General features: G+C 37.4%; 1 protein-coding gene across 1 annotated transcript; it reads left to right on the top strand.

Annotated features, from left to right (window-relative positions):
• Positions 1 to 10,211: 10,211 nt before the first annotated feature.
• Positions 10,212 to 12,530, top strand: LOC142504738 (plant intracellular Ras-group-related LRR protein 6-like). The gene is made up of 3 exons (XM_075617521.1): positions 10,212 to 10,586; positions 11,199 to 11,368; positions 11,639 to 12,530. Exons 1-3 carry the CDS (start codon positions 10,371 to 10,373, stop codon positions 12,309 to 12,311), a joined length of 1,059 nt encoding a protein of 352 aa, XP_075473636.1. The 5' UTR covers positions 10,212 to 10,370; the 3' UTR covers positions 12,312 to 12,530.
• Positions 12,531 to 12,990: the final 460 nt, after the last annotated feature.

Here is a 12,990-nt window from a genome sequence, read left to right on the forward strand (position 1 = left end):
TTGGAAAGCTATACCGACTCTAGCTTCCAAAGCGATATTGATGACTCGAAGTCAACCTCTGGAATCATATTCATGCTCAATGGTGCTGCTGTCTCTTGGAAGAGTTCCAAGCAAGATAGTACTGCGGATTCCACCACTGATACCGAATATATTGCTGCATCAGATGCAGCAAAGGAGGCTGTTTGGATAAGGAATATCGTCCAAGAGTTGGACGTCATTCCTAATAGAGTTGCTCCAGTCCCGGTGTTGTGTGACAACACGGGAGCTATAGCTCAAGCAAAGGAGCTAAGGTCTCATCAGAAGTCCAAACATGTATTGAGAAAGTACCACATCCTCCGAGAGATTGTGGAAAGAGGAGATGTCTCGATTGACAAAGTCGGCTCCGCAAATAATGTTGCTGATCCACTAACTAAGCCTTTACCTGGACCATTATTCGAGAAGCATCGCGAATCTATGGGTTTGAAGCATATGGGTAGTTGGCTCTAGTGCAAGTGGGAGATTGTTAGAGTAGGTGCACGTCGAGCCAAGTGTTGGCCGAGTGTTCACAATGAAACTCTATGTATAAACAGTCTTTATTTTAATAATATTTGAAATTATTGTTTGGCACATCTTTATCTATATACCCATGCTAGTTGCATAGATAAAGTCCTTGAATATACAAATAGTAGAAAGAATATGAGATGCTCATATGATGAATATCATGAAACTCATATTTGGAATACTGTATATTCTAAACAGTTCTTAGTCGATTCAGCCGCCGCTAAGAAGGATATAGACCGCTCGAGTTTGAGACTAGTATCTGCGATGTGAGTACCATGTTTCATTGGTAGGGGACATTGTGATGTCCGAGCATGCAGATAGGTGCTCCTGGTAGAGTGCACTGAACAACCCTCCATAAAGGACTTTCCAAGTGGTTCTCACTTATCGAGTGGAAACGTTCTAGTTTATGGTTGTACACCATTAGCCCTTATGACCCGGGACAACATTGAGACTCTATATGCTAGCATTGCACTTTGACTTGTTTACCGACTCTCATGGGGTCATCAGGTGGCAAGGTTGGGTGTTTTGTCGAAACATATAGGAGTCGATGCATTGTAGTCGGGGATTCACCGCTTACCTTCGGGTATGGATATCCTATGTGATCTCATGTATATGTAGTATGAAATCTCTGATCAGAGTATGGTGGTAATTATGAAAGGGGTTTCATAGATTACACCATCGATGCAACTACGACATGACACATAGTATCAATTCATTGACAACTCTCGATATACCAATGGTTGTCGAATCGGTCGGGATATATGAGTTGAAGGGACCGTACTGTACTATAACCATAATTGAATGGTTCTTGCAGGCACTATCATTTGATACCTAGGGAATCATGTAAGCGATGCTGCTAAGCGTTTAACATGATTGGTTGGATACTATCAGACTTGAGTTCTGACGTTCTTATTATCAAGTAGTTGATAAGTAAGAATGGAGCAATTGGGGTGTGCTCGTATAAGGACATGTTTAGTCCGAATCACATGGAGATGTGAACCCACGGCTAGTTGTATCAATGAACCATTGAGGGTCACACAAGTGCTAACTTTTTAGATCCCGTTGAGAAGTAAAATAGTTCAATGTGTTGAACGGCTTATAAAGAAGTTTATAAGCGTAAGGAAAAATAGAAGTATGACTTCTATAAGGAGAATGTAACTTTTAATTTGAGGAAGTGTTCCTAAATTAAAAGTTGGCCAAATAAATAATGTATTTGAAAATTGTGATTTTCATAAACATTATTATGGACTTAATTAAATTAATTCAAGTGTTGAATTAATTAAACACTAGTGGACCTAGTAGAGTCCAAATAATTAAATTAATTCAAGTGTTGAATTAATTGAATAACATTAGGCCTTGTAGAGCTCAATTAGAAATAATTATTAAACTAGTGGACTTGAGTAATATCAAGTAAAGTTTAAATGGTCTAAAATGTGTTTGAGACATTTAAATAAAAGTCCATGGGCCTTGTAATTGTTACAAGCCCAAGTCAAAAGGCATGCAAGGGAGATGAAAGGTTGGGAGACAACTTTTTCAATGTCCAAGGCATGGCATGCTTTTGGGACAACACAACCTTTTCGCTAAACCAAGAAAAGTCTCCCCTTCTCTCCTAGGACACACCATGGACGAAATTTGAAGCTCCCTCTCCTCCATTTTTGCTTCTTCACTTGTTGATGAAAGCACACACTTCTCAAAGAAAAATGCTCTAATTTTTCTAGTGCAAAATTAGAGTGGATCTACTTTGTTAGTGGTGGACCTAATTTGAAGAAAGGAGTCCAAAATAAAGGTGAAGCTTGTAGATTGTCTTGCCATTCAAGAGCTAAGGTGTTTACACCTTAGTTGGAGCCAACAATCAATCTTTGAGATTGATAGGTACATTTCTAAAACACCCTATGTATGACATTTTGTGTTTTTGTATTTGCTACACATCCTAGTACATGAGGTGTTCGGTTTTCTTGGTAGAAAATAAATTTTGAACTTCCGTTGCGCTTTAGAACACCTAAAACCGATCCCCTTTCAATCAGTTGATATTCCAACAGATCAAGCAGCTGCAGATGTTCAAACTGATGTGCCAATTCAATCAAATGTTGAGCCAACTGTAGAAAATGTTGTCACTGAGGAGGCTCGGTTGCAAGTTGACGAACTGCAATAAGTTTCAGTTGACCACCAATCAGAACCATCAGTCACTGATCCTCCAACTGAAACTACCGCAGATCCTCAAGTTATTCAGCAGGACAGTCCATCTGCTGATCCTAATCAATCTTCTTCTCCTCCTCTTCAACAAGAAGTCAGTGTGCAAGACGTGCCAGAGCTGACACATGCTGAAATAGAGGTTTCTGACCGGACTTTGGTGATATTTGATCAATCTACCAAGGAACAGGAACCAGGGCCGTCTGGACCAGTATCTCCTCATCCATCCTCTGACATGGATTTAGTCCTTGAAGAAATTCAGGACATTCAGCTCAATATGACAAAGATAATGCAAGAAATAAAGGAGATTCAAAACACTCAGCTTGCTCACTCTCTGAAGCTGAACTCCTCCAGTGATATCAACTCAGGGAAACTGAAATCTATTCAAACAGCTGTGACCTCTATATCCTTTGCAATCGACGAGCTTAAAAAGAACAGAGGCCTAACTGGGAGTCTTTCCCTTACTCAAGACTCAATCAGCAAGAGAGTTGAATCTATGGAGACATCTGTCTCAAAGAAAATCAACTTGCTGCAGACTACTGTATTGACTGCTGTCAAAGACATTGCAGCTGATGTTAGGATTCTATCTCTCAAAGTCGATGTGCTTGACAAAAAGAGGGAAGCAGCTAGATTGATGAAAGAATAAGAGAGGATACAGCTGAAGAGACATTTTTGTCAGTTATTAGTTGAATATTATTTGTTTTCTTTGTACGGATCTGTACACTAGAAATTATTTTATCTACAATGATTCAAAGCATTCTTTTACTTGAACTGATCAGTTTATTATATTCTGAGTTTTGTCAATCACTAAAAAGGGGGAAATTTTTGGAAACTAAATTTCAGTGATTTGACAAACTAAGCAACGAACCTATTGGAATAACTGATCAAAGGCAAACGAGCTTAACTGACTAAATTATTACAACTGATAGTTGTCCTTAGCTGAAGATTAATGCGTACCAGCTAAATCTTATCCACGTCGAACTGATCAGTTGTAGCGGAATCTAACTGACTGATTAGTTGGGAACTGATCAGTTGAAACAATCAGTTATGAGTCTTCTAGCAAAGTATCCTTCAGCTGATCTCTCAGTTGTACACGTCATCAGTTGAGAACGACAACCGACAAATAGTACAACAGACTGCAACTAGTAGTGGAACGCCTTATTTAAGAGATTGCAGTGTACGATTGTCATAGAATATTGACGTGACAATCAACGGATATAAAGATTCAAATGTTATTTAATATTATCGTTGAGAGGGAAGCCTATAAATAAGTGAAGAGGGCAACTGAGAAGAATAACACACAAACTAATATTCTATTCAAGCTTGCTGTTACTCTACTAAAATCACCACTCGTATTCGAATATAAAGAGCTCACTCTTATCAGATATATCAGTAGCAATCAAGACTATATTTACGAGCTTGTTAGCACTTTGAAATCTTTGTTAGATTCATTCAGTTGTGTTAAAATTAGTCACGCACTGTAGAAGTTATTGTAAACTAAGAGTTTCAGTTTGGCAGTGTTAAGTCCAAACTGAAGTGGGTCAGTACAACACTTGTATTCGATCAAAGTCTTTTAGTGAAAATCCTATCTTCGTGATAGAGGGGGTGACGTAGGAGTTATTCTATTCTCCGAACATCCAGAAACAAATCGTGTGCACTTTATTTCAGTTACTATATGTTATTCTATCTTTCAGTCAGTTTACTTCCGCAACTGTTTTTCAGTTAAACTGATTGTTATCGACTGACGAGATACCGAGTGTCAGTTTGTCACTAAACTGAACCCATTATTCGAACAACATATATAATCCGTGAGTGTTTATTCAACCCCCCTTCTAAACACTTATCACATTCTAACCGATCATTTCACACTTTATCCTCCACAGATTGTATTGTTCTTTCTCTCAGCTGGACCATTGTGTTGAGGGGTTTTTGGAACACTTTTATCAAGCCTAATACCATGAGTTATATAGTATTGCTCAAACAAACCCCTGTATTTGCCACTATTTTTGGAACAAATACACTTCAGTTTCTTTCCTGTTTCTCTTTCAAATTTTGCGTAAAAATGATACACATCAAGGACATAATCTTTAGATTTTAGCACAAAGCACCATACCTTTCAGGAGAAATCATCAATAAAGGTCACAAAATATAGCACACCACCAAGAGTTCCATATTTCTTGTAACACAAATACGTGTGTACTTACTCCAAGAATTGTGTTTTTCTGGATGGGGAAAAACTTTGAAATGTAATTTCGTATTGTTTTCCGGCCAAAAAATCAACACGTTTTCAAATGCATACCATATACTTCAGGGAAGAGTTTCTTCCTAGCCAAAGTTTCCATATTTATGGCTTATATGTCCAAGCTTCTTGTGCCACAACTCAATGTATGAGGTTTTTGTAGATGTCTTAACCTCTTCATTGGATTTCGTTGCTTGAATGAGGTAGAGAAAGAATTATGCTTCATACTTCTAGCAATAATAAGAAATCCTTTTGTGAGTTTTCATTTTTCTTCACCAAAATGACTGGAACAACCATCATAATCAAGTTTTCCTGTAGGGATGATGTTAAGTTAAATATCTAGAACATTTCAATCATCTCTAAAAATGAGATGACTCCTTGTATCCATCTCCAAGAAAATGGTCCCCATACTAACAACCTCTTCAAACCTTGATTGGTCATTCTAACTTTGCCAAAGTTTCCACTTGAGTAGGATGGAAACATATCTATGTGCTTAGTGATATGATATGAATATCCTGAGTCAATAATCCAATCTATTTTCTGGTATGATATACTGATACATGCATCACCACCAATAATGATAATATCTCCGTCAGATGTAATTGCAGTTGTGTCTTTCTCTTCCGACTTTGTCTCGGTCCTTTTATCTCTTTTTTTTTCTACATTCTTTTTCTTAGTGGTTTGGACCTCCACAATAATGACACTTAAATTTTTTTCTAGTTTTGGAATTTCCCCTGGATTTGTCTCTTCTTTTATGAGACCATCTGGTGTAATTCTTCCTCAATTATAAACAGTTTTTATAACTAATGCCTTAGTTTCAGAGTTGTCTTCTTGCTCCTTTCTTTTGGACTTTAAATTGAGAAGACAATATTTGATTGTTTGTAATGTTAGTTTTCCATTAAGAGCATAATTACTGAGCGACACTACAAGAGTATACCAATTATCTCGCAAGGAGCTCGATAATAATAGTGTCGTAATTTCGTCATCTAGGGTAATCTTCATAGTGATAGATTGGTTGATTAAACCCTGGTAAGCATTCAAATGGCATTTCATATTTGCACCTTCTTTGTATCTCAGTTGTACATGATAATATAAGCTTTGTTCAATATATTTTTTTCTCTCAAAATTAGCTTTAATTTTGGTCCACAGAGCATCAACTTTATCCTCGTTCACAAAGTGGTGAAAGATATTGTGTTCGATAAAAAGTCATATGAAACCAACAACTTTCTGACGCTTTATAATCCATTCTTCGTTTGATAGGTTTTCTGTTTGGAATTATCACCACTCAGTAGCAAATACAGATCTTTGAGATATAGCAGGTCCAATATTCTTTCCTTCCATAAGGAGTAATTTGATATGTTTAGTTTAAACATCCCTCCAAGGGATTCCTCCATGTATCCAAACGTGGCTCTGATACCACTTGTTGAGAAATATAGCCAAATTAAATGATTTTTCATACAACGGAAGCATTGATTCTTTTCCATTTTAGTCATATTTCGGATCAAAAATATTTTAATGGTATCAGCAGTGATAATAATTATGAAAAAAAACGGCAAAATGATTTTTACATGGAAAAACTACGAGGCCAAAGTTCACCAAAAGAAATCTCCACTATATCATTAATGTGTACAAATCATTTATACAACAATAGAAGATAACAACAAATCTCCCTATAACAACTTAGGGGACACTAAGAACTTCAAGAATCATAATTGTTGGATAATATACTCAATTTTACTTCTGAAGTGGAATTCACACAACTCTAATCATAATAGAAAATTCTTTATGATGTGTAAGATCGGACAATGCCGCAACCACATAGCATAATAATATTTATCTAAATGATTAAACTAAACTACACTCAATTGCTTGTTTGTTTCTTTCCTTGTGATGGATTGAATCAATGCAAATGCATGGCTATTTATAGGAAAAATCTTGGATTTGTGAAGTGTGAAATAGTAACGTGAATGGTGAAGGTGTGAAACCATGAATGGTTGGTTATTTAAGGTTAGCTAGCTGATACCTCATGGATGGGCCCAAAAGCTATTCAGAAATTACACAACCATTCGCAAGGAAATGTATCAAAATTCTCAATGTACTGGACGAGCGCTCGGGCGAGCGTGCAGATGGACGAGCAGGCGAGGGCGAGCTCGGGCGTTGGGCGAGGGGCAAGCTGCAGGTGGCTGGGCGAGCTCAGGGCGTTGGGCAAAAGGTGAGGGGCGAGCTAGCGGACGAAGGGCGAGCGGCGAGCGTAGGCGACCGTGCAAGGGTAGGGCGATCTCGTGCGGGTGAGCATTCAGATGGATGGGCAGGCGGCGAGCTTGAAGGCTCCGAGGCTTGGCAGGGGCGAGCGGACAGTCAGGAGCTCGGGCGAGCGTGCAGCAGGGCGAGGGGCGAGCGTGAGGACATCTGGGCGTGCGCGGCAGTGCGGCTCGGCGAGGGGCGAGCGGGCAGGGGGCGAGCTTGGGGGCTTTTGGGCGAGCACTCGTGCAAGAACCTGGCGTGGGCGAGGGCGAGCTCAGGCGAGGGTGCGCTCAGGCAAGGAGGCTGGCAAGGCGTATGGGTGGGCGGGGTGTGCGCGCGGCTGGGCGAGTAGGCGCGCACGGCGAGGGCTCGGCGTGGGCGAGCAGGCGAGGCTCGGGGCGAGGAGGAGGGGGCATGCGAGGGCTTGAGTGTGTAAGCTGGGGCGAGAGCTCGGCTAGGCGAGCAGGTGCGCATGGCGAGGGTTCGACATTGGCGTGCAGGTGAGGGCTCGAGTGTGCACGCTGGGGCGAGGGCTCAGCTGGGCGGGTGAGCTGCGGTGGTGGAGCGTATGTGAGTTGCAGAGGAAATTATGCAGGAGAGAAGTGAAATGGAGTGAAGAAACGACTCTTATTTGCAGAGCCCAAACCAAATCTTGTCATTCAGGACGAGATTGCGATTTGATTTGTTTCCGAATTTTTGGAGACTGACGAGCGGCTGGAAAAAAATACACAACTCGTACCGGGTAACCTGAGGACAGCACAACTAATCGAACTTCGAACCCGCGATTCAGTGCGACTCGAGAGGGGGAGACTGGTGATACCCCATGGATGGGCCCACTATTCTTGGCCCATCCCAAGCCCAAATGGAAGACAGCCCCATCAAGGCCCAGGTATTCTCCTATAAATACAAGGTTTGAGTGTTCAGTTAGGGTCATTCAATATATTGTTTTCAGCAGCACCCTTAGCTGCTCCCCCCATATATCCTCAGTCTCTGACTTGAGTGTCGGAGGGGCTACGCCAGGACATCCTCCTGGCCCCCTCCTAACGATCTTATTTGTGATTTCAGGCTCAGGATAATTTCGGAACCTGTGTCTGGATTAGTGACACTTACTGAAATCGGATCCTAAATTTCCCGTGAATATCACTAGCTTAAGATGAGGTTTGAATATCAACAACGTTTTTTTGTCGTCTGTCCCAAATATATGCTTATATATATTTTATATCGAGAATTGTATCTTAGAATAAATTGGGATGATAAATATTTACATAAATAAGGATTAAAATTTATTATTTAATAAAATGAGATACGAAAGAGGGTTGGCGGGAAAGCTGAGAAGTGAAAAGTCGTTTGCAAATTTGACTTGGATTTGTGGACTGAGAAATGGGTTTGGCCAGTGGGAGTCTCACATTTGTTTCGGTTTTGCGAATTTCCGAAGTTGCGAAAAATACTTTAATATTTTGCTTGTTAAATACCATTTGAATTTATTATTAGAGAATGACAATTTAGCCTCTGTACTTAATTGATTATAATAATTTTTCTAAGGAATTGAGTATGGAGACATCTGTGTATACATAAAAGTAAAGTTGTCTTGTTATATTTAGTAAAATACTTTTAAAATGTATTTGATATAAAAAAAAATAATTATACCATTTAAGTATTTGCGTAATGTATTAAATATTATTAAATAAATACGCAATTATTATTATTATTATTATTATTATTATTATTATTATTATTTAAATCAGAACTTTACTATAAATATTTTTTTAATATATTCTCAAAAATATTTAAAATTTTGAATCAAAGATCATTCATTTTATAAATGAAGAGAATTTTTACTTTTTAAAGAATATTTATTTTTTATAGACAAAATAATATATGATTTTTAAATATTTTTTCTATTTTTTTATTAGTAATAAATCCCCTCAACCAAGATATTGAATACAATGATACGATAGAAAATTATTTGAGAAATGGTATGAACATTTTTTATATAGTAATATATAATCATTCAAGCACTCATACTTATTGATTTTGGTCACTAATTATATAAAACAACTTGTGCATCACATGTGTATTATACTAATTATAATATAATAATATAGTGAAAGATGTTATGGTTTGGATATAGTTTTGATGAATGTATTAGTTTTTGAATTTTTTAGCATATATTTAATAGAATAAAAAATGTATTTAATACTTAACACGTTTGCAGGTCCTACCCGGATTGTATTGGTCGGGTTTTGAAACGGGGCAAGATGGGTCTAAAAATGAGGCAATGCGAGGATTTGTCAAACATGTCTCAGACCAATCCAATTGTCATCCTTAATGACATTTGAAATTTATATTCTCTCCCAAGATAAGCATGAGATTGAGACAGACCAAACCTACTAGAAGATGAACACACTGGTCTAAAATATTGAATAAAATATAAAATCCATATCCATTTTTTTCATTTTATGTACTACAAGACGGGTTGTTTTCGATTTTTATTTGGAAGCTAGCAAAACCAGCGTCATCAACTTCGAACATGGGTCCTTAAAATTAGACAAAAACTTGTGTGGAAAGGTCTCATGTGTCGTATTTGTGAGACGGATCTCTTATTTGGGTCATCCATGAAAAAATATTATTTTTTTATGCTAAGAGTATTACTTTTTATTTTGAATATGAGTAGGGTTTCACATGAGACTCACTCTAAAATTAAGATCAAATTTTTGACTCATCGTTACCAAAATCTTTATCTTATTTAAACCGTTTTACGCAAACGAATCCTTTTGCGTGAAGTGAATACTTAATTCACTATATTAGCTGGATCGAACCAAAATAAAAAACAATATTGATATTATTATAATTTTTGAATAATAAATGGGAAGACGAGCGGTTTTCTCGTGCAAGCTGGCGGCCAGCAGAGAAAACCGAAGGGGTTGACCTTTTTGCAGATGGTAACGTTAATACGAAGCGGTACACGGAAACTTGTACTTTCCCATTCGTCGTCCCCACTCGCCTCCTTTTTCTTCCGTACACACGTCCTCTCCACTTTCTTCTTCATGCACGTATCTTATCCCTTCCTCTCTCCCTCTCTCTATATATATAGCTCTCCGTACACATACATGCATACAGATTGGAGTGTGTGTTTGTGTGTGAAAATTTTGTAGAGATGATGTGTGAAGAGCAGCAGATGAGTTTTGAGACGAGGAATGGCAGAAAGATGAACAGAAGGAATCAGATAACGGTGAAGGAGGAAGAAGATGAAGCCATGGATAAGCTTCAAATAGTGGACTTGAGAGGGATGAATTTGGACTCTATTCCGATTAATCCAACCATTAATTTGGCTGCCATCTGCAAATTAGACATTTCTAATAACAATCTCCAGGTTCTTTTCTTTTCTATGTTTTTTTTAATTTTTTTTTTTTTTTGGTTTTCTTTGTCTAGTCTGAAAACTTTGTTGAATTTTTTTTTATATTTTAATTTCATTTTTTTTCGAAAAAATTATTGAAAATAAAGGGAATTAGGTCGTCCAGATATGCCTTTCCGTTGTCATAGAATTCTTGCACTGGTATGAATCATATTTGATTGAAGATTACATGTTACAGTTACATGTATTTGTTGGGATATCGTGTTCTCGCACTCAATATTGAAAATAAAAATTGTTTTATATCATAGTCAATTAGGCCGGAACCACAAGTTGGCTTGTCGGACACTTACTTTAATAATATTTGCAATATTCGTTTGTTTGGAAATATTTATGTAATATTTAAACAATTGTAATTTTGTTTTGTTTCTATTCGATGTATAAATATCGGGATTTCACATATAAATTCATATATATTTTGATGTATCAAATGACAAGCCAATCTAAGTCAAATATTGGTGAAAATCATTGAAATGTTTCAGCTTTTAACAAATAGTTGAGAAATTTATACATATTTAGATTCAACTTGGGGATTTAATTTAATTAATTTTTTAATTTTTTCCATTTTGACAGAGTATTCCAGAATCTTTGATAGCAAGACTGCTGAATGTCGTCGTATTAGACGTGCACTCGAATCAGATCAAATTCCTTCCAAATTCGATCGGATGTTTGTCAAAGCTAAAGAATTTGAATGTATCGGGCAATCTTCTTCAATCACTTCCCAGAACTATAGAGAATTGCAGGTTTGTCATGTGTTATCCTACTTTAATTCAAATAAAACTGTATTTTGATCATATAACTGTCTTTTTGCGATTTTGATCATTTATGTTGACAAATTTCAACTTTAATCTCACATCTTTCGATTTTTGTCAATGTTAGAAAAATTATGATTCATTCCGACTAAGCTTCCTTTCTATTCATATGAAAGTTTGCATCATACGTCAGCGGCAATTTTATCCCTCTCGAGTATATATATATATAGGCACACACATAATTTGATATAGAATTTGCAGATCCCTTGAAGAGTTGAATGCAAACTTCAACAAGTTGAGTCAACTGCCCGACACCATAGGATTCGAGCTACTCAACCTTCAAAGACTCTCTGTCAACTCCAACAAGCTTATATTCCTCCCTCACTCCACATCCCATTTAACCAATCTTCGAGTTCTCGACGCACGTCTCAACTGTCTTCGTTCGCTCCCACAAGACCTCGAAAACCTGATTAATCTACAAGTCCTCAACGTTAGCCAAAACTTTCAATACTTGTCAGATATTCCTTACTCCATAGGCCTTCTACTGTCTTTAGTCGAATTAGACGTTAGCTACAACAAGATAACGGCCTTACCCGAGTCCATAGGTTGTCTAAAGAAGCTTCAAAAACTAAGCGTTGAAGGTAATCCATTGGTGTCACCCCCAGTAGAGGTTTTTGAGCAAGGGTTACACGTTGTGAAGCAGTATTTATGCGATAAGATCAACGGGTCGAGCAAAACTTCTCCGAAGAAGAAAGGGTGGTTCGGAAGGTTGGGCAAGTGTACTACTTTCAACGGTGTGAACGTAAGGGATGTGGACAGACAAGGGTACATCATGCCTAATTATAGGTCCATTGATGGACTGGCTTCGCCTAGATACATGGGGATGTTTTCTCCTAGACGACTCTTCTCGCCTAAGTCGTATTTTTCGAGATGAATTTCTTAGGTTTGCACGTGTAAGTCATGAATTTGCAACCTTCGAAGGTTTCGAAGATGATTGTTTTCTGTGTTATTTATGTAAAATAAGTTGCTCATGTACAGTGTGAGTACTACGAACAAATTCCAAGTGCATGTAAGAACCAAATATTTGTGCGCACGGAATTTAAGAAACGAGATTTGTTGGAGATTTAGATTATTTATATCATAAATTAACCAATCTAGGAGTATTCGTTAATTTTATCTAGGCAACAACTTGTGTGAGACGAACATCTTATTTGGGTTATCCATGAAAAATTATTACTTTTTATGCTAAAAAATATTACTTTTTAATGTGAATATCGGCAGGGTTGACCCGTCTCACAAATTACGATCCGTGAAACGATCTCACATGAGACTCACTCTTTTATGTAAGTGAGCAATTCGCTAGACTTTACCATTATTAATATGATATACAGACACCGTTATTATGATGATATAATTAAGCTATGTCACACCTATATCAAGCTAATGTTTATTATATAGCATATATAGTCGAATATATGTATACATTTTTATGTATTTCATGTAGGAACCACACATAGTGTGGTGTATTCAATTCAGAGTTTTGATGACTTTTAATGACTTTTTCAGATGATAGATTTTTATGGATTTCATAGATTTCTATTGACTTTTACAGA

This window comes from Primulina tabacum, chromosome 10 (genome assembly GCF_025594145.1).
Source record: "Primulina tabacum isolate GXHZ01 chromosome 10, ASM2559414v2, whole genome shotgun sequence".
NCBI classification, from domain to species: domain Eukaryota; kingdom Viridiplantae; phylum Streptophyta; class Magnoliopsida; order Lamiales; family Gesneriaceae; genus Primulina; species Primulina tabacum.

What these genes read in the sequence shown, in the direction of transcription:
- LOC142504738 (XM_075617521.1), top strand. Translation starts at nt 10,371, where the DNA reads ATGATGTGTGAAGAGCAGCAGATGAGTTTTGAGACGAGGAATGGCAGA. An exon ending in TTTCTAATAACAATCTCCAG is followed by an intron (nt 10,587 to 11,198) that starts GTTCTTTTCTTT and finishes CCATTTTGACAG; the next exon opens with AGTATTCCAGAATCTTTGAT. An exon ending in AGAACTATAGAGAATTGCAG is followed by an intron (nt 11,369 to 11,638) that starts GTTTGTCATGTG and finishes TAGAATTTGCAG; the next exon opens with ATCCCTTGAAGAGTTGAATG.